At 43.4% G+C, this 22,032-nt stretch overlaps 1 protein-coding gene across 4 annotated transcripts in view; it reads left to right on the top strand.

The window, feature by feature from the left end:
• The window catches only part of ANKEF1 (ankyrin repeat and EF-hand domain containing 1), a 280,096-nt gene that overhangs the window by 245,003 nt on the left and 13,061 nt on the right, over window positions 1-22,032 (top strand). For all 4 annotated transcript variants that reach the window (XM_069234128.1, XM_069234126.1, XM_069234127.1 and 1 more), the window contains one exon: window positions 2,846-3,033. In XM_069234128.1, the coding sequence (XP_069090229.1) occupies window positions 2,846-3,033 (188 nt within the window). The remainder of the gene's footprint in view (window positions 1-2,845; window positions 3,034-22,032) is intronic.

Here is a 22,032-nt window from a genome sequence, read left to right as displayed (position 1 = left end):
TGACTGTATAAGTCTTTGAGTGGGTCTGTGAGTGGGTGCATGAGCTTGAGTGGGTCTGTAAGTGTGTGCATGAATGTGAGTGGATCTGTAAGTGGGGGTATGAGCGTCTAAGTGGGTCTGTGAGTGGCTGCATGAATGTCTGAGTGGGTCTGTGAGTGGGTGCTTAAATCTCTGAGTGGGTCTGTGAGTGGGTGGGTGAGTATCTGAGTGCATCTGTGAGTGGTGTGTGAGTGTCTGTCAGGGTGTCAGTAGCTGTGTGAGTGACTCGGCCACAAATTAATCCCACCTGCCCTTTTATCCAACAAGAGTCCACAGGTTTACCCAAGTTCCTTCTTCCTCCTTGGGTAAATATCCAGTATGTATTCTACACTACAGCTGTATAATGTAGCACAAGGAAATGTCGATGATTGTTCCTGTTGCCTCTTTCTCTAGAATTCTGTGATAACATGAATTCTGCTTTAGAGATGCCAAGGAGTCTACAAAACGTAAATCTCCACCAAACCAGGGTCCTTCCTGTTACCTATTTGACGTATGTGCTTCTTTGTTTTGTGAAGAAGTCCTCATATTCCTTGGTATCTAGAACACACCACCAAAATCGGCAGGAAACGCACTGGTGGGCCTCTTGGTAAGCTGTACATCATCCTAGCAAAAGGCGGGAAGACATTTGCATACTACTAAGGTGGACAGTGCGGGGCCAAGCGGGCACATCCTTCAGGTGATTGTGCATGTTTGCATACTTGTAGCAATTTAAAGGGAGAACCTCGTACTCTAAGGGAGAGGGGGCCATGTGGAACCTCAGCACCCAAGGCCCGGCCATAAGCAAATGGAGGAGGGGGCCGTGCAGCCCCCCTCACCAGGCTGATTTTGGCACTGAGGTCTCCAGCCCCCAGGAACGGGTCATAAACAAATGGAGGGGGGGAGCTCTCTCCCACTGGAAGCAAAGTGTTTGCTCTGACTTGGTTGGAGCTGTCAAAGCTCCCCCCAAGTCAGAGCAAACAGCTATGTCCTGCGGGTGGGCACCCCGGGACATACCACTAATGGTACATCTGGGAATGTACCAAAATCAATGGGTGGATGCGTGGAAACACCCATGCTGTACCCATGGAATGCCTCCCTGGGGCAGAGTAATGCAAATCAGGGCTTTGCGCTGCTTTGTGTTACTCCAGATTTATCAAGCCATGCCGGACTACGCAAGGTGGCCTTGCATGGCTTGATAAATCTGACTTTAGTGGTTTGTCGCCCTTGAGTCAACTTGTGTGGTCAAGGGCAACACAACGCTATGATAAATCTTGCCCCATGTGTTCATGTGGGGAATGAGACAAGGCTTTTGAAGATCTTGAAGTGATATAGGGCCAGATGTATCATGCATTTTTGCGATCGCAAATGGTCGCAAAAATGCATTTGGTATGTATGAATCCCAATTTGTGATTCAGTAACTTGTTACCGAATCACAAATTGGAATCGCAACTACATACCGATTCGTTATTAGGAAGGGGCGTGTCAAGGGCGTACCTTCCTAATACCAAATCGCAGACGTATATAGGAATGTTTTGTGACCGAAATGCGGTTGCAAAACATTCACATTTTACCACTTGCTTCAAGTAGGTGGTAACCCATTTGCAAACGGGAAGGGGTCCCCAAGGCACCCCTTTCCCTTTGTGAATGGTAGAGAAAATATATTTTAAGAGCAGGCAGTGGTCCCATGGTCTTGCTCTTAAAAAATGAAAAGAAAACATTTTTCTTTTTTAAACACATCCCATTTTCCTTTAAGGAAAACGGGCTGCATTAAAAACAAAAGGTTTATTTAAAAGCAATCACAGACATGGTGGTCTGCTGAGCCCATCTGGCCACCATCCCAGTGATTTTAGCCATTCAAAATGGGTTGCAAATTGCGACCTACCTCATGAATATTAATGAGGTAGGTCAATTTGCGAGCCGTTGGGAATGGCTAAATGAAACTCCTGGAGTTTTATACGTTCAAATAGCGATTAATTAATTGTGATTTGGAGAAAATCGCAATTAAGTCATCGCTATCCAGATAATTTATACATCTGGCCCATAGTGTTTTTATTGAAAACCTCTTTTGAAAACATCTGCTTTATTTTGTATATTTTAGTCACCAAGAACAATGAAAAACAAGCCGTTCTCTCTTTCTTTCTCTCTGTGTTTCTCTCTCCTTTTCCTTTCTTTTTACTTCCCTGTCTTCTTTCTTTCAAGTGACTTGACTGTGTAAAATGCTTGACCAAGGGCAAAGTTCTTAATAGTGCAGCAAGTGCAGTGGCTCTAGGGCCTATCAGTCTGATATGCCCACTACACTCCAATTAGTGGGTGTTCTTTTTTTACTTCAAAACCAGGGGAGGGAGCAAAATGTCCTTGCTTGCATTAATACTATACGACCGTGCTCGACACGCGTCACCGGGTGGGATTTTGGCACTTATGGCGGACATGTCCGAAATTTCACATCCTAGCTAAGGTACTGGAACTTTGAAACTACAGTTATACCACGAGTACAACACTCTTATCACAACAGTACTGTATAACAAAATTACAAGTACAAAATTACCTCGACACCTATAACAGTGCATTACAATACTAAAACGACAACACTACAATACGGTATCAACACATGCATTCTGATTGCCACAGCTTATGATTTCCGTTGGTCCAGTGGCAATCTCACACAAGACATATATCCACCACCCCAGAGTGTGAAACGCTATGACAAAGCCACCTTTGCATTTGCAATTTTTTTAAATCTCAAAACTGAATTTGTTCCAATTTGCACTTTATGCCGATGGTCTGCTAACTATATTTAAATAAAAGGGTTGTCTTTATCGTTTAACAGGACAGAATGCATTGGATATCGCAAATGCATATGCTGACTACAGATTAATTGATCTCATCCAAGCAAAACTGGATAGTTTGCCAAAACCGAAAGATGATAAGAGGAAAGGAAAAGGAAAAGAAAAAGCTAAAAAAGCAAACAAGGGAAAATCACAATCCAAATCTGAGATTCCGGTTGTGGTGCAAGAGGTGAGTGATTGAGAGCAATGAAGGCATAGCACACACCTAACTCCTTTATGGGTCTCAAGCTTTAGCCGTCTGGCAAGAGGTATTGTCATCACCACAAAACACATAATACACAACATATAAATACGTACAGAAAAATACACTGAAAGGGGCCTTTCAACAGCTCCTGTCTGCAGTGAGCCAGCTGGCTTTAGACATTGGCTAATATGGCTCTCCATCAATCTTGTTACCAGTCAATGGCCTGACGTGGACCTGATGAAAGTAGTGCCTCATCTCTTTTTGAATAGAAATATACATTGGGTGCCTTGCCTGCGAACTCCCATGCATCTCCCCCGTTGTATACTCATCTGCCTGCCACCAACCCAGTTGGGTGCTCCCCCTTCTATGCATCTCCATTCACTTAGCCCGGCCAAAGTGTTAAGTAGTCATAATGGAGTTGAGCAGACAAAGACAACATACCATTCCTATGTAGTCCAGTGAAATCCAGCTCTCGATCATGCTGAGCATTAATTGCTTCTTAATATGTAGCAGAATGGCATTTCCCATTGCTGTCCTCTTTAACCCAGTAGGTGGTGCACAGTGCTGGACAGGGAGATCTCACCAGATCCTGGTTCCGGTAGCTATTTCTGGGCTGGATCTGGGATCCAGCCGACCCAGGAAAACATGCAGAATTTGTCCTTTTCAGACACCTGTACATAATTCAGCACCTCGCTCTTGTTTCCTGAATTCTGTAAGGAGAAGCAACCTGCAGGCAGGGAGGGAGCATTCTTATTTTAACATCCAGCAAGGCCCAAAATAGTAGTCTAATTTAAAGGGACATCGGCCTTCCTTTTGTTTAAGACCTAGATACCAATGCAGTGGAAGGAATCGAATGCACACAGCCTGTTACCACTTCACAAATACTTAAGAGAAACTACTGGAAGCAGGTTTTTAGCTTTGTTAAACTTCCTACTTAAGAGATGTGACTGCACTGTAAGAATGCACTATGAGTGGCTGTACGAGTAACTACACAAATATTGATTTAAATGGCACCTAATATTTATTTTATTTTATTCTTTTATAGCTTCACTCATCTCAGTGTAGGTTGTCAGACAGTGACGCAATAATGTATACAAGTGTGTAAATCAATGTACAATAAATCATACAAGTGTCTAAAACAATGTATAGGAAAATTACATAAGACAATAAGGGTTACAAGGTGTAGGAATCACATACCATCCATACTTGTAGACAAATGTAAATAGAGTAGGGTCGGGAGAAACACAAATTCAGGATATAAATGTAACAGTGATTGTGGTTTTCTGTACTAACAAGACTTCATTACTTCACAAACAACCTATTTGCAATCTTAGACCTATTTGCAAACTTAGAATACCAAATGATTGAAAAAAAACAATAAGGATATAAGCTCATGTCTTACAGTTTGCATTCAGCTCCTTGATGCCAATAAATAGATCACTTTGCTAAATTAAAACACATGCAATTTATGAAATAAAAGTAACAAAATGATCTCGGAGTTAAAAGCAGTTGTCCCTTTACCTCTAGAAATATGTGACCTGCAGATTACATGATTTATAGGCACATAAACACTCTCTGCTACTTTGAGTCAAAACTGTAACTCGACATAACATAGAACGCTCAGAAAGGAGAAAGCAAAAGGTTTTGGGGTTGTGCTGCTGAAAGGGTCAAGTCCAGCATAAATGAAATGCGCACCTCCTTCCTCCTGTTTGGATGTTAAAAGACTGCCAAATGGAATGCCATTGGTGCAATTTCACCTCCACATTATTCAGCTGTTCAAGCAGGACACCGGCTCAGGCACCTACAAAGTGCAGATCGCGACAGGGTAAAGCGTGGTGGCAGCAGGTGGGGCAGAAGCAGTGTGACCTGACCTAGCTTGTGTTGAGAAAATAATGGAGCACTTCACCCAGCAACTGCAAGTAAGCTTCGGAATAGTGGTGTGAAGCAGTGCCTGGGACGGGGCTGCAGCAGTCTCAGCCTCAGGGGGCTGTCATGTTGCAGCACAAGTGTTGGGATTGAAAAAAATCCCATAAATTGGTAGTCAAGGTATGGCAGAGGAAAGGGTGTGGAGTCACAAAGGGCAGAGCTTAAAAAGCAGAGCATGACATTCAAGTTATACATTTATTTAAAAAAAAAATCTCCTGCAAAGAAATTAGCAACAGGGTCATATGTGACAGGAAATCTGTTTTCGCTGACTTTATTGGTCACAAAGAGCTGCATTTTAAAATACCTTAAATGATGAACACATATGCTGCAGAGATCAATGTGAGCTCATCAATTTTGAAGGGATTATAAAAGCTGTAAAATAATTCTATTGGTTTCAACCCCCTCGACCAGTAACCCAGTATCATACATTGGCGTTCAGCATTGAGCTTTGGACTTGTGTATGTGCAGTGCCATACACTGATTTTGTTTCACATCAAAATCCCAGATAAACCATTTGATGCCAATTGAAGTAAAATTCTCATTGAATGGTTCATTTGCTTTTTCCAAATGTACTCTGATTGCTACCTGACTATCTGTGAAGTTTTCTGCGGTAATGGGATTTTTGCTGGCCAACCTGGGCAGCTAATCTGTAGTTGAGCCCAAACAATTCTGTATGGAGAGGGGACTGTAAACCGAGAAAAGCACCAAGAAGTTGGAACATCAGAAGGCTCAGAGGGTCTGGACGGAGGTCCGCCAGTTGCTGATGGTAATGAAGGGGATAATATGGATGCGCAGAAGCAGGGCCTGGATACCAGCCCTAACATGCAGCACTAAGAGGAGAGGGAAGACTCCTCTCCTGAGTTGAAACTCTTTGCCAGAGCAGGAAGTAGTGTATTTTCACAGGGCCTGTCAGCAGAGGAGCTGGTGGACAGGAAGGCAGATAGGGAGTTTCAGTTGAAAATGGCCAAGCTCAAGATGTTGGAAAATAAATTGGCCGGATGATAGAGGTGAATGGCCCATGAGCTAAGTCTCAGGGAGCTGGATATATGAACTAGACAACAGTGCCCAGCAACTATGGTGCCAGCATACCCACAGTGTCTGAAGGGGACAAGAAAGTTTGCATACCCAAAGATCTAGTGCCCAACTATGTGGTAGGGTATGACATAGAAAATTGGTTTTCTCCCAATAAGATGGCTCTTAAGATGAACAGGGTCCGAGAAGGGTTTTGGTGGGCCTCTCTCTGGAAACATATACCTCCAGTGAGGAGGGATACCTTGCTTACACTAGAGGTGAGGGACCAAATGAAGTACATACCAGTGAGAACTATCCGTGTCACCAAGTTTTGACTCACCACAGAGAAGTACAGCATTATGTTCAGCAATAGCCAAAAGATGCAGAAACGGTCCTGGGTAGATTTTCTTGATTACACCAGCAATACACTAAGTGATTGGGTGCAGGGCAGCAAAGTTGATAATTTTACTGGGTTGGTTAATCTGATATTAAGAGCACACATTTTCAGTACGTTTTGTGGAGCTGTGCCAGCACCTGGTTGACAGCAAGCTCACTGACACCAGAGAGCTTGCAAAGAAGGCCGACCTCAGGATCAGTATTAAAGTGTTTAAGAAGGTACTGGAGAGTAACCCCAAGAAGGGTGGTTAATGTTCCCCCCAACAGAGTGAGGGTGAGGTCAATAAGACACAGGCAAGTCATAGAATAAGGGGAAGGAAATGGTTCCCATGTCCCTTCTGAGAAACAGTATGCTGCTTTGAGTGCTCCCACTTAGGACACAAAGAATGGCGACTCTGTCACAAGAAACCACCCACTGGTGAGAACTCTGCTGGGACGGCCAATGTGGTCTTAGGAGTCAGTAGCCCTCAGGGGTAGGTCGTAGACCATGTCATGATCTCCCTTAGCTGGGAGATAGACTCAGAGGATGAGGCTGTGAGCCCTGAGAATAGAAGTTGTCACTTCCACCAGGTGAAAGTGAATGGGATCTCTGTCTGCTCTGAGGGACACCTAGGCCGGCCAGACCATATTAGTGGAAAGGCTGGTTTCTCCAGAAGAGTATACTAGTCAGGTGTGTAGGGTAACTCAGGCTTAAGGGCAGGCCTTTTTCTGCCCCGTGGCCCTGGAAGAGGGTGGGGAGGTGATCCCATGGAGGTTTACAGTTAGTCCCCAGATGGCCATGGACTGCATTTTGGGGAATGAGTTGTCCCCTGGTTTCAGGAGAGCTGGGAGGGTCCACCTAGGGTGCCCTAACAGTTCATTTTTCTGGGGGGAACCACTCCCAAGTGGAGGGTACGGGAGCCCAGATAGAGGGTCGTGCAAGGAAGGACTCACCACTGACTTCTGTTCAGCCTCAGGGAACAGGCTTTGGGCTGAAAAGCCAGTCTCAGGATACCACCCCCAGACTGGTGTGAGATAGAGTGGAAGTAGGGTGCCTAACACCCAGGGCTGTTGCCCCCCACTCTGATGAACCTCTGAGGTCAGAGAAACCGCAGGAGACCATAGTCAGTCCCCAGGATGGGAGAGAGGCCTACCCAATGTCCCTGCCTGGAGCTTCCAGCTAGCAGTGGTCTGTGCTGATGGGCAGAATTTTCCTCGAGTTGGGGACAGATAGCCACATCACTTTGTTGGCCATGGTGGTGCTGTCTGCCTATTTGGATGCATCTGTGATCAAGTTAAGGTTAGGTGCTGCACAGATGGGGTTCACAAGTGGCAAGAAGGGTTCCCCACAGGTCGGTTGAGTAGCTCAGGACAGTGTAGACAGCGGGATCCAACTGATTTCAGAGAGCCGTAGAATTGACAAGTGCCCCTGCATAAATCACCTAAGCTACTGGAAGCTCATCAAGGCATTGATTAGTTTACCCTGGCGTTTGGCTGGAGGGTGGTTGTGTTGGACTTGGCACTTTCTGAAGGGTCATCCCTGAACTTTTTTCCTTATCCCTTCTGTTTTCTAAACTCATTTTTGTTGGCTTTTAGTAGTCTGCACACTTTACCACTGCTAATCAGTGTGAAAACGTTTGTGCTCTCTACTTTAAATATTGCAAAATTTGCTTACACCCAATTGGCATATTTAATTTACTTGTAAGTCCCTAATAAAGTGGTACCACATGTACCCGGGGCCTGTAATTAAATGTCACTGGTGGGCCTGAAGCTCTAATTGTACCACCCACTTAACTAGTCTTTTTCAACATGTCTTAGGGCTGCCACTGCTGCCAGTGTGCACCGTTTTAAACTGCCATTTCAACCTGGCAAAGTAAACCTTTTTCCAGGTTTAAACCTTCCTTTTTAATACATGTAAGCCACCCCTAGGGTGGGTCCTAAAGGGGCTATAGGGCAGGTTGCAGTATATTTAAAATGTTGGACATGTACTTATAACTTTTACATGTCATAGTAGTGAAAAACTCTTAAATTCTTGTTCCACGACTGCCAGGCCTACCTCTACCATAGGATAACATTAGATTAACTTGTTATATTTAGTAAGTGATAACTTTCAATTTGGTGTAAGGGCAATATTATAGAAGAGGGGCCTGTGCGCCCACATTGCGCACCTCTGGGCACTTTGGTATTACAGAAGGGGCCCCAGAGGCTTCTACGGCATCTTCTATAATACCGATAGCACTGGTGCACATATAGCACCAGCGCTATCACCAGAGGGTGTTCCCTCATTTGCACGGGGCTGTCACTGTGCCTCTGTGCCCGTATTATAGACGTGGACACAGAGGCAAAGAAGCTGTCAGGAGGCGCACTAACAGTGCACCCCATGATGGCAGCCCTCCGGAGGGGGGAAAAAAGTCCCAATGATCCCCCACAAGACATCCCCTTGCAGGCAGGTGCAGTCACTCACTGCACCCGCCTGCAAGGGGATCTCTAATCCCCCTTAAAAGTGCCACTCACACCTTGAAACGCAGAGCGGCTTTAAAGCAGCTGCTCAGTTTTTCCCATGAATGCGCTGCCCCCAGGGCAGGGCAAGTTCATAGCTGACCTGGGGGAATTGTATTTATGCTAACATGGAGCATTTCCCTTGTTTGAGCCAGGTGCACCTTTTAAAAGGTGGCCTGTGCGCAAACAAGGAAAATGCACTGTATTTGTGATACGCCCCAGGTAGGAATGTAAAGTTTGGTGTCTAAAGAATCATAATTTAAAACCCTCTTCAATGGTAGCAATTCTGAAAATGCCACCTTTAGGAAGTTGGAATTTTCTTGTCCCAACCATTTGGTGCCTGCAGCCAGTTTCCTGGGTCACAAAATTAGGTGTAGCTGGCAGATGGTGTTTGTGTATTGCTGTCAGACAATGAGACAAAGGAGCATAGGTGTTGGCAAGGCGGGCCATCTCTTACTTGATAGGGGGAGGGGGATGTCACCAACCACACTTGCACAGCACAAAGGCTTAGCCTGAGAACACTCTCAAAGGGGTTTGACACTAGTCCCTTGTGAGTTTGACACTAGTCTATTGTGACTCCAGACAAACTAGGGCCAGGACATGGAGGCAGGACTTTGCAGACACCTCAGGGGGTAGAAACCTCCAAAACCTTCTCCTATCTCAAAGTGGGCACCGGGTATAAGTAACAGACCCTCAAACCCAACTCTTCAGTACACTTCTGGACCTGTGGACGACACAGCAAAAAAGGTTGGTACTCTGTTGGACCTATGTCTTGAACCCAGGAGCGCCAGAACTCCAGTGTTTGACTAGCCTACTGATCAGAGCCTCTGGGACAGAAAAGGTTCCAGCTATCTTGAACCCAGCACCTAGACTATACTTGCTGTGAATATTGCACCTCAAGTGGTGCCAGCCCTGTCCTGAACCCATGGAAGTAGGCCTAAACGTGCTTTGCCAGCCCAGATATGTTCCTGTGGACATAACCGACACAGCACGACCCATCTCCTCACAGCTGCACTTTGGAACCGCCACTGTACAGTGCATCTGTGATGCAGAACTTTGCATTGCAGCCCACAGTCTCCTTGGAACCACTACTGGATGTCACATTGACACAGACCCTCACATTGTAAGCCCATTGTCAATGGCATCCTCAATGACGACGGAGGACTCTACACCACAGCCCCGATTCTTTTGAACTGCTGGTGCACGACACCGGACTTTGCATCTCAAACTCCTTATTGACGGCATCCTTGCCGGCGATGCAGGACCTCGCTTCACAGCCTCACAGCTCCCCGGAACTACCAGTGAACCACACATCTTCAATGTTGCAGCTCACAAAGCACTGCAACTAGGATCTAAAGTACTTTTTCAGCGGGCCTACCATGGTCCCTGTATATGGCCTACACTCTGTTGCAGTCAGCCTGAACTTGTGACTTTGTCCCGGTCCGGCGCAACTGGATAACCACAATCGGTGCTTTTCTCTACTATTTTCTCTTAAATCTTTAAAATCACATAACTCCGCTTCTACTGATTAGATTTTTGTCATTTTGCTCTCAAATAATTTATAAAATGTTACTCTGTTTCCCTAAATTGGTGTGGAATTTTTCTTGTGTGAAGTTTTCGTGTTATTACTGTTTGAAGGGCTGCATAAATACTTTACACCATGCCTCTAAGTTAAGCTTGACTTCTTTTGTGCCAAGCTACCAGAGGATTAAGCACAGGTTAATTGGGGTTTGCATGTGACTGCAGCCTGACAGAAATTGTGTCTGCTGCTTTAGTAGGGTTTCACCCCTCAACCACAGTTCCCACTATTTGCGTGTACTTGGGCACAAGGCACCCTTTCTCCACCTTAGCAGTTAGCTCCTGCTGTTGAACCAAGAGACACTCAGACATTGCCTGCGTTTAATGAGAATAGTTTCTTCCTTCACTTTGTAGTTTTCATGAGGCTTTGTTTTGTATGAATATCTAATAGCCTTGTTTGCTGTAGAAAATGATTGATTACTCACTTACTCATGGGAGTTTGAGGCTATAGAACAAGAGCTCATGGCATTGCCATCAATTAGTGTGCTCACCTAAGGTTTACCAGAGAACCAATTGTCACGACAGTTCATCAAATAAACTGAAAGGAAAAAAGTTACCTGCAACTGTAGCTCTCCAGTATTGGCATCTTTCATAGATTCACATGCTTGAATCATTCCTCGTCATCGAAGTGGGCGTTCTACTGTATAAATATAAAGCAGTAATGTGATATACATATGTCCAACAGGCTGTAAAACAACATATTTAGTGACTAATTCACATCCTTTAAAAATAACTAAACTTCTGCCAGACAAGCTGCAGCACCCTTTTAACCACTCCCCTCAGGGCCTACCATACTTCAGATTTTCAAAGACGAGTGCTTGTAATACATTGCCAAGCAGGAATGGTGAGCCTCTAAGGGGAGGAGGGTAGGTTGCATGTGAATCTATGAGAGATGCCAATACTAGAAAACTACAGGTAAGTAACTTTTTCTCCAGGATTGGATCTTTCATAAATTCACATGCTTGAATCAGAATAGTAGGCATTTATGCATAACTTGATATTATTAACATATCTCAAAAAGTGGATGGTCGGTAAATATAAAACCGTATAATTTTCGATTTGGCTCACCTCACTGGAATAGATTCTTTAAAACTGCTTGGCCAAATGCCATGTTGTTCTATACTGTTGAATCCAAACAGTAATGTTGGATAAATATGTATCTGTTTCTCCAAGTTGCTGTGCAAACAGATGTCTTGTACAGACATGCCAGAAAAAAGAGCTGTTGACATAGACATACTACTGGTTGATTGTGCTCTCACTGATCCAGCAAAAGGTCTACCTGCTTTAATATGCCAAAGACTATGGCTGATGAAATCCAACATGCTTTGCTTTGTTTTGGGACAATAATTTCCATATGCTACTAATAACTGATCCTTTCTCCTGAAGGCTCTGGTTCGATCAATATCAAATTGTATGCATTGTTTAACATCTAGCATATGTAGTGTTCTCTCTGCTGTGTCCTTGAGATTTGGAAGAATGTTTTTAATACCACTTGTTCATTTAGATTAATTTGTGCCGGTACTTTAGGGATAAAAAACAAATTTGTCCTTAGAATTGTTCGATCATCTCTAAACTGCATATAAGACTCCTTGATGGTAAAAGCTTGAATCTCAATAAATTTTCATGCCGGAGTGAGTGCAAGGAGCAATGCCTGCTTCCATTATACATGTGTAAGGTCTGCTTTATGAATAGATTCCAAGGGACTGTTCATTAGCTGTGATAGGGCTTTATTTAGCTGCTGAATGAACTGGGGGATTCTTCAAAGGAGGAAAAGTCCTCAAAAGTCCTTTCAATAAATCTTTTATAATTCTGTTTTGCTGCGAAGATGAATGTGTCAAAGACCTCCTATAACAAGACTTGGCTTCCAAATGCACCTTATCCAAAGAGTGTGACAGACCAGATTTTGATATATATATATATATATATATTTATATATATATATATATATATTTATATATATATGTAACAGATAAGGCAGTATCGCTGAGGTTACAGTGGACCATGTTGTCAACATAACATAAACAAATGTTTCCACTTGAACTGCATTAGCTAAGTTTGCTTTGACTTTAGCTAGGATTTCGTTACAGTCCTGCAGAATGTCTAGATGTGAGAATTTTTTGAATTCAGCAGCCAAACCTACAATTTTAAGGATTTGGGTCTGGATGAAGCACTTGATTGCTGTTCTTTGTGAGATGATTGGAGATTAGTGTTCATTTCTGATGTTTCACCTCCTATAGGAGAAGTAGCTTGGTGAACTAATATTGTCTGATCCACCTTGGAGCTATCATAATTATTCTGCATGGTTCTCTCTTCATCTTTTGGAATTAAAGATATTGCAGGGAAAGCGTAGGTAAATTATTCCTGACCATGTAATCGAAAAGGTATACCCCATGATTGTGGTTGGTGGTGCCAGCTTGGAAAGAATTGACAGTTCCGGTTTTGGTCTGTAGTGATGAAATCGGAAACCTTTTGGTTGAGCTCCCATTTGTGAGAAGAATTTGTCATTCTTCTTAAAGTATTTGTCCACTGATTGTGATTGCTCAGAACATGTTCCACTCTCAGTTGAACTTGGTGCTTCCATGACCATTCCCAAATCTTTTTGCGCTTTGCAAGGTAAGGGGCGAGAACTTGTTCCCCATTTCTTGTTTATGTAATGCATTGATGTAGTGTTGTCCATCAGTATCAGGACTGAAGACCTGGCTATTCTCGTCAGAAAAGCCTGAAGGATTAATTTTACAGCTCTTAATTCTAGCAGATTGATGTGAAGAGCTTCTTCTTGAGCAGTCCATTTTCGCTCATTTCTTGGTCCTGTAAATGAGCTCCCCAAACCGCTACAGAAGTGGAAAATGGTATCATGAATTGTTGTATGTGGGCTGAGAACATAAGCCCTGTCGATAAGTTTAATTTTTGCAGCCCGCAAGGGACAACAACTTATATTTGTAAGGTGATATTTATAATTTTGTCGAATGAACCTTCCGTTTGTAGCCATTGTATGTCTAATTCTTCCTGGAGACCCCTCTTTAATAAGTGGCAGAAAGAAATGCACAATTACATCATCCTTAGAAGAGGTTTGTCAAGTTGAACCGAAACTGACATTCTTTTTAAATAATTTTCTTGTTAATTGTATTAGTTTGTAGCGTCTGCCTACTGTTGGGCATGCTTTGTCTTTTATGGTACCTAGACCCACCCCCAGAAACCTAATCTTTTGTGATGGATAGAAGAAAAACTTCTGACCGTCTAACCTAAAGCCCAAGTATCTGGATATTTGTAAGCAGGCTTTGGTTGACTTTTTTGCAGCCCAACAAGAGAAAGCCTTTATCAACCAGTCGTCTAGGTAAAGAAACACTTGATGACCCCTTTGTCTCAAATAAGCTGCCACTATAGCTAGCATTTTGTGAAAATACGAGGAGCTGATTTCAGTCCAAAGGGGAAAACTTTGAATTGGCAATGACTGCCGGCCACTTCAAATCCCAGAAACTTATGGTGTTTTGGATGCATCAGAATACGAAATATGTCTCTTGGAGATCTAATTTTGTCATATAGTCTCTGTCAGTAAGGAGCTGTAGAATCTCTTGCAACGTGACCATACAAAAAGACTACTTTTTGAGGTATTTGTTCAATTCTCTGAGGTCCCATATGGGTCTCTATTCTCCAGATTTCTTTCCTATAATAGAAACCAAAATTGTCTCCAAAAGGATACTTTTTGTATAGCTCCTTTGTTCAACATTGTGATGATTTCCAATTGCAGTTAACAAAGATAAACAGATGTTTTTCTTTGAGAAGTATGATTTTGTATAAACTCCAAAGTGTGACTGAATTGTACTAGGTGTAAAGCTCAACGGCGTGTTGTAATAAGATTCCTATTTGAGAAGTAATTGGTTATATGTCCTCATATTATCTTCTCTTTTAACAGTTTTGTGACTGGCACCTGAATCACGTCATTGTCTTCTAGTGGGTCCTAAGCTTGAGGGCCTTGCTTCCTTTGGTGCGCCTGCTTTAGATTGTGCTTTGAAGCTGCTGAAGATGGTGGATTGTGTTGTCGTCGTCGATACTGATACTGCTAATAAGGTTGTTGGTAAAAATAATATGGTTGATAACAGTATGACTAGCAACCTCCTCTATGGGAAAATCTTCCTCTACCTCTGATCCCTCGAATGGGCTGACATCTTTGTGGTAGACTACAAAGCGACTTAGCAGTGTCTGTACCTGCCTTAATTGTCTTTACTTGTCATCAACATGTATTTTGAAGGTTGATTCTCAGTCATAAGGCATACTGAGTATTTTGCTTTGGACCTCAGGTCCAAAAGATGTTGATTTCGGCCATCCATGTCTTCGGACAGCATTTGCTCCTGCTAATTGTGTAAAGCATGTAGGTGCGATGTCCAAGGCACAGTCAATCATTTCTGATAATTCCTTTTTTTCCTTCCAGGAGAATTTCTTCTGGAAAGAACTCAAACGTTTGCATATCTCACCACATCTGTCAATCATGATGTCCAAGAACGGCAAGGGCATTAGCTGGTCTTACTGTGGTTAACCCTATGGTATAGAACCTCTTGCGTATATTATTGTGACATCTCCCTTCCCGACCTGGAGGAGTAGTGCATTTTGCAGTTGCATTTCTTGAACGGCATTGGGCTGCTTGCATTACTATGTAATCAACTTTAGAATGTCCATAAGACAAGGTGAAGTGTTGTCCAGTTCTTTATATTTCTTATCCAGACAGGGGATGACACAGCCACTGGGTTTTTCATTATTTTAGTTCCCTCATTCCAGGTGAAGTCTATTATGGGAATTACTAACACTGACTTTCACAATGGTTCTTTAATGTTATAAAGAAAACAGCCATTTTGTTGAACTGGAATGGGAATATAAGATTTTTTGATACCCTATCTAAAACAGTATGAAACCCTTCTATGTTGTCGGAGGGCCAGTTTAGGATCACGAAGTGGAGAAGTGGGAGCTAAATAGTCATCCCATTCTCATCCCTTATCCTGGTCTTCCTACACATCCCCTTCCTCTCTGTCATCATCTGAATATTCATCTTCCTGCATGTATGGCAGGATAGTCTATACTTTAGACATTTGAGTTTTGGACTTGTAACCCTGTGAGAGGTTTGCAGTGTTGATGGCTGAATGTCTGAAGAATGTGGTACCAAAGGTTGATTTGGTGGTGTGGACTTGGCAGAAACCTTTTGTGGTGATTTGCTAGCATTTAATGGAAACTGGAGGGAGCCAGTACCATGCTTAGATTAGTCGGTATGTATAGCATGCATGAGTATGGTGAATGGAAGAATCACAATTGAATGCACACAAATAGGATACAAACAGGAGCCTTGTGAGTTTCTGGTAGCTGGTAAGGCATTGGTGTGATGGCTGAAACATGTTGACCCAGGGAAACAGGGGATACTAATTTCCTTAGCGCATTCCCAACTGTTTTTAACTCCGTCAGGGTGGCCTTTGAAAATAAAACTAACCCTCAAGACACCCTAGACTGTTAAATCTAGGATTCCACCTAATAACCAAAGCGCTCCCTGGGCTACCAAGGTTGAGCCCGTCCAGCTACACTAGGTATCTGGACGAGAACTCTATGATGGAGCATTGCACTTAGATTGCCAGGGGGTGAGACTCATTTTAACACCATATTGTGATCTCCCTGGGCTTTTACGGCGATATAAGGCAAGTCCCCTCCTATTGTTTGTGAGCGGTTAGTTGTTTGGGAAGGTGAGAGAGCCCTGTACCACTTATCACTCTCTTTTTCTTTGAATATATGGTAATCTGCAAGTATACATGTTAAGTCTCATATCAGTGCTCTTGGAACTTGCATCATCTCCTTTTGACATGTAGATTCTTGCTTCAATGGTTTCTATTCATGAACATATTGAATCAGTGTTGCATTCTTTAACTTCCCGGGTGTCTTCAAGAGGGATGTATTAACCCTCTATGTAGTCATCATCCTGATATTTAACAAGGAGGTCAGTTAAGCTGTATGTGGGGCCATGTGGGGCCATATGGTCCATCTTCATCTTCCTCATCATTGTTAGATTCCTCCATATCTAACAGGTGACTTGGTGGTAGAGGTGACACTTTACAATGAGATCTATGTTCAGGTATTAAGGGCATTGGCATATCCTTTTCTGAAATGAGGATTTTTTTTTGTGTTGTTGATGATTTCCTAATTGACAGTTGGTGAGGTGGTTGCCGTCGTCAATAAAAAAGTAAATGGCATTACAATCGTCATCGTGGACAATATCATTGTCGTAGTCTCTGTTGTTGGTGTCGACTGAGTTTGCAGAGACACCTGATTTGGTAATGACGCAACAAGGTTATTGTTGATGGTTTTACTGTTTCTGACGGTTTGCTCATCGTTCGCAATTCAATTTTTCTGTTAATCAAAGCCTTACATGATGGAGTTGTAAGCTCAGTCCTGGATTTTGAGGGATCCTCCTCTTTGAAGTACCTTGAAGATGGGCTTTGCTCTTCTGAAAGACTGTGATGACTTTTCTTTAGGCCTTTTTAGGAAGTTCTTAAATTCTGTGATGCTTTGATGAATGACCCTCTAATCTCTCTCTTGTGAGACTTTCTGAAGGATTCTGCGGTATGTTCACTTTCCTCACCAGAGAGTGGTTTAGTCTTGAGCGTTTGAAGTCACAGTAGTAGCCAACCTTCTGTATCCTTCAAAGTCTTGGAGGAGAGAGTGTAATAGATCATGCATTCTCCCACTTGTGCAAAGGATTTAAGCAATAAATGCATTCTTTTTGGGGATCTTCTGAATAAAATATTTTCTTTCCACAGGAGCCACAGGCCTTGAAAAGGCACTTTTTTGAGGTGTCTGACATAATAGTCTGTCAAAATCTTTTGCCAGAGTTAGAGAGAAAATATTCTCTAAATATTACTTGCTATCGAAGTTGAAATTTTGAAAATTGAACTCCTTTCTAAAGAAAATTGAGCATAGCTTAAGGAGACTCCCATCACATGATGTGCAGTTGAAAATCTGAGGTATGGGAGCCCCTGAGAGGAGTGGTTAACAGGGTGTTGCAGCGTGATTACTTGAAGTTCAGTTCTTTTTAAAGGATGTGGATTGGTTACTAAATATGTTGTTTTACAGCCTGTTCGACATACGTGGAACACATTACTGCTTTATAATTATACTGTGGGACTCCCACTTCGACGGCGGGGAATGATTCAAGCATGTCAATTATTGAAAGATTTAATACTGGAGAATATACAGTTTCTAATAATAATTGTTTTGTTCATATTTAAAGTTCTGTGGGAACTACAATTTGAACTAATTATCAATATTCCATAAGCCATCTGCAAGAGTACGTAAATGTAGTTTCTCACTGCCTCAAACAATGGACAGATTAGCAGCCAGTTGCACAAACGGTCTCAGTAACCCCCATACCAAGTCCGCCACTGAGCCCCAATGATTATAACATGTAAAAGTGCTACACCTCATGTCATCTTCAAAGTTGGTTGGATTGATATGCAGCACATATTGATGTCAATTGCCTAGTAATGCGGAGTTAGCAAAATCAAAAATATCTTGCCTAACGCATAGCTAAAAACATCTTGAAATGAATGTGTCTTATTCACTATTTTAAGATTAGGAATATGCAAGATCTACTGATTTACCTGACATTGTGTGAGGAAATTGAACTTCACATTTTTAAGCCAGATCCAACAGGTGGTCAGAAATTTGCCTCAATTAGCCCCTTTTGGGCCAGTTTTCTCCATATAATGAGAATCATTTAAAGACTGTGCCAATCATACTGATTTTTTCTTTGAAGAATTCTGCCAGAGTGGCATGGTTTACTGTGTCAAAAGCTGCTGGCAGGTCCAAGAGAATGAAGAGTTAGCCGCTGCCTTTACCAAGATTGCATAGTGTATCACTGACTAGTTTCAGTATTAGCATTTCCGTGCTGTATTAGATCATTTTCATCTACAATCTGTCTGAGATTCCAGCCACGCAGTTTCCCTAGAACTTTGCAAGGAATTGATTGATCAAGGACTGATTTAACACCAGGCAGACTTTTAGTCATCTCTTCCTTGGAGAACATTACAGAATTATTCATTTAATAGTGGTTACTACATAGTACACATTTCACAAATTTGCAATTTGACCAAAGTTATAATATTGCCTCAATTACGCCAGTGCCATTGGTGTCAGTGAAACATCAAGCTCTTCATCATCATCAAGTGCTTACATGTAGTCATTAAAATTACCCCATACTTTCGAATAGACCTCGAGATCAGCCACATTTCAATCAGTATTTATAACCTTAACCCCTAGGGTGCCTTGGACGAGGTCACCTCGTCCTACACCCGGGAACTGGGGGGAGCGCTAGCGCTCCCCCCATGTGCACTCCACCCACCCCCCAAGGCAGGGATGGAAGAAGAAGCCCTTCCCCTTCCACCCCGACCCCCCCCCCTCCACCCCCTCTGTGACGTCAGCGCGCAATCGCGTGCTGATTTGTCACAGGGCCTCCTCCCATCGCGCTGGAAGCTCAGCTTCCAGCGCGATCGGAGAGTCACGTGGGGGAGGCCGAGAGAGGCTTCAAAGGGAAGGAAAGTTATTTCCTTCCCTTTGAAGTCTCTCTCTGCGCCCACTAGACACCAAGGATTTTATTTTTTATTTCTGAAACTGGCATAAGGGAGCGACCCCTTGGGCAAGGGTTGCTCCCAGGGGGGGCATTTTTTTCAAGGCCTGAATTATATTTAGGCCATTTCTGCCAGATCAGCCTATTTTGATTAGGCCTATCTGTCCCCAAGGGGGGCAGAAACCACTAGGCACCAGGTTTTTTTTTGTTTTGTTTTTGTTTTACAGATGGGGAGCGACCCCTTGGACAAGGGTCGCTCCCCTGGAGGGGAAAATTGTATTTCGGCCATTTCGCAGATCGGGCGATTTTTGCTATGCCAATCTGCCCCCAAGGGCGAGACCACTAGGCACTGGGATTTTTGTTTTTTGCACCAATGTCACGCAGGGGGAGCGACCCCATAGGCAAGGGTCGCTCCCGGGGGGGGGGGGCAAATTTATTTTAGGCAGAAACCTCTAGGTGCCAGGGCAATTGTTCTGTGTGGTTTTTTTTAGTTTTTTTTTTTTAGAGATGGGGAGCGACCCATTAGGCAAGGGTCGCTCCCCTGAGGGGCAAATTGTATTTAGACCATTTCTGCCCTCCTTGGGGGCAGATCGGCTGATTTTAGGTCAATCTGCCCCCAAGGGGGCAGAAACCACTAGGCACCAGGGATTTTCTTTTTGGCGCCAATGTCACGCAGGGGTAGCGACCCCGTAGACAAGGGTCGCTCCCGGGGGGTGGGGGGGGGGATATATTTTTGCCCATTTCTGCCCCCGGGGGGCCGAAACCTCTAGGCGCCAGGGCAATTATTTTTTTGTGTGTTTTTTTTTTTTTTTTTTTTAGAGATGGGGAGCGACCCATTAGGCAAGGGTCGCTCCCCTGAGGGGCAAATTGTATTTAGACCATTTCTGCCCCCCTTTGGGGCAGATCGGACGATTTTAGGTCAATCTGCCCCCAAGGGGGCAGAAACCACTAGGCACTGGGGATTTTTTTTTTGGCACCAATGTCACGCAGCAGGAGCGACCCCGTAGGCAAGGGTCGCTCCTGGGGGAGGGTTGGGGGGGTGAGGGGTCAAATTTATTTTAGGCCATTTCTGCCCTGGGGGCAGATTGGCCTATTGTTATTAGGCCGATCTGCCCCCAGGGGGGGCAGAAACCTCTAGGCGCCAGGGCAAATTTGTTTTTCGTGTTTTTTTGTTTGTTTTTTTAGAGATGGGGAGCGACCCATTAGGGAAGGGTCGCTCCCCTGAGGGGCAAATTGTATTTAGACCATTTCTGCCCCCTTTGGGGGCAGATCGGCAGATTTTAGGTCATTCTGACCCCAAGGGGGCAGAAACCACTAGGCACGGGGGATTTTTTTTTTGGCGCCAATATCACACAGGGGGAGTGACCCCGTAGGCAAGGGTCGCTCCCGGGGAGGGGGTGGGGGGGCAAATTTATTTTAGGCCATTTCTGCCCCCCTGGGGCCCGCTGAGCTAGAGGCCAAAATCCACAGGTAGGCACTTTGCAACAAACACCTCTGTTTTCTGTCAAAAAATTTGAGGTGTCCACGTTGTGTTTTGGGGCATTTCCTGTCGCGGGCGCTAGGCCTACCCACACAAGTGAGGTATCATTTTTATTGGGAGACTTAGGGGAACATAGAATAGCAAAACAAGTGTTATTGCCCCTTGTCTTTCTCTACATTTTTTCCTTCAAAATATTATATAGTGTGTAAAAAAGACGTTTATTTGAGAAATGCCCTGTAATTCACATGCTAGTATGGTCACCCCAGAATTCAGAGATGTGCAAATAACCACTGCTCCTCAACACCTTATCTTGTGCCCATTGTGGAAGGTTTTCTTGATAGCTATTTTTCACTCTTTATATTTCAGCAAATGAATTGCTGTATACCCGGTATAGAATGAAAACGCACTGCAGGATGCACTCATTTATTGGCTCTGGGTACCTAGGGTTCTTTATGAACCTACATATATCGCCGCAACCAGAAGAGTCCAGCAGATGTAACGGTATATTGCTTTAAAAAATCTGACATTGCAGGAAAAAGTTACAGAGTAAAACGTAGAGTAAAATTGCTGTTTTTTTCACCTCAATTTCAATATTTTTCTTTTTCAGTTGTTATTTTCTGTAGGAAACCCTTGTAGGATCTACACAAATTACCCCTTGCTGAATTCAGAATTGTGTCTACTTTACAGAAATGTTTAGGTTTCTGGGATCCAGCATTGGTTTCACGCCCATTTCTGTCACTGACTGCAAGGAGGCTGAAAGCACCAAACATCGTAAAAATGGGGTATGTCCCAGTAAAATGGCAAATTTGTGTTGAAAAATTGGGTTTTCTGATTCAAGTCTGCCTGTTCCTGAAAGCTGGGAAGCTGGTGATTTTAGCACCGCAAACCTTTTCTTGATGCCCTTTTCAGGGAAAAAAACACAAGCCTTCTTCTGCAGCCACTTTTTCCCATTTTTTGAAAAAAACGAAATTTTCACTGTATTTTGGCTAATTTCTTGGCCTCCTTCAGGGGAACCCACAAAGTCTGGGTACCTCTAGAATCCCTAGGATGTTGGAAAAAAAAGGACGCAAATTTGGCTTGGCTAGCTTATGTGGACAAAACGTTATGAGGGCCTAAGCGCAAACTGCCCCAAATAGCCAAAAAAAGGCCTGGCACAGGAGGGGGAAAAGGCCTGGCAGCGAAGGGATTAATAAAGCATACTAGTGTATTTAGCCATTCTTTCATTATTGGCACCGTAAGACCATCCACCTTCTTGCAGTGCTTCTTTTGGTTACAACCAGACCAAGGGATAACCACCAATTTAGAGTTATTGTAAGAAAGGGCAAATGGCATAATTCTTAAAACAGCGATACCACCTCACCCACAGTGGGTAAAATTGCATCATTTCTATCCCCAATAATTAGCAGCTTTAAGGCAGGTCTAGGAAAATGCTGAGGATCAAAATCTGTTCCACACTTCAGACATTTACCCAATTTATTAAGTGTCCTAGGAGTCACTTGTAAAATGCCAGAAACTAGTC

Source organism: Pleurodeles waltl, chromosome 5 (assembly GCF_031143425.1).
Source record: "Pleurodeles waltl isolate 20211129_DDA chromosome 5, aPleWal1.hap1.20221129, whole genome shotgun sequence".
Taxonomy (NCBI): Eukaryota; Metazoa; Chordata; class Amphibia; order Caudata; family Salamandridae; genus Pleurodeles; species Pleurodeles waltl.
Note: the sequence above shows the minus strand (reverse complement) of the source record. Positions and strands in the feature narration are given on the sequence as shown.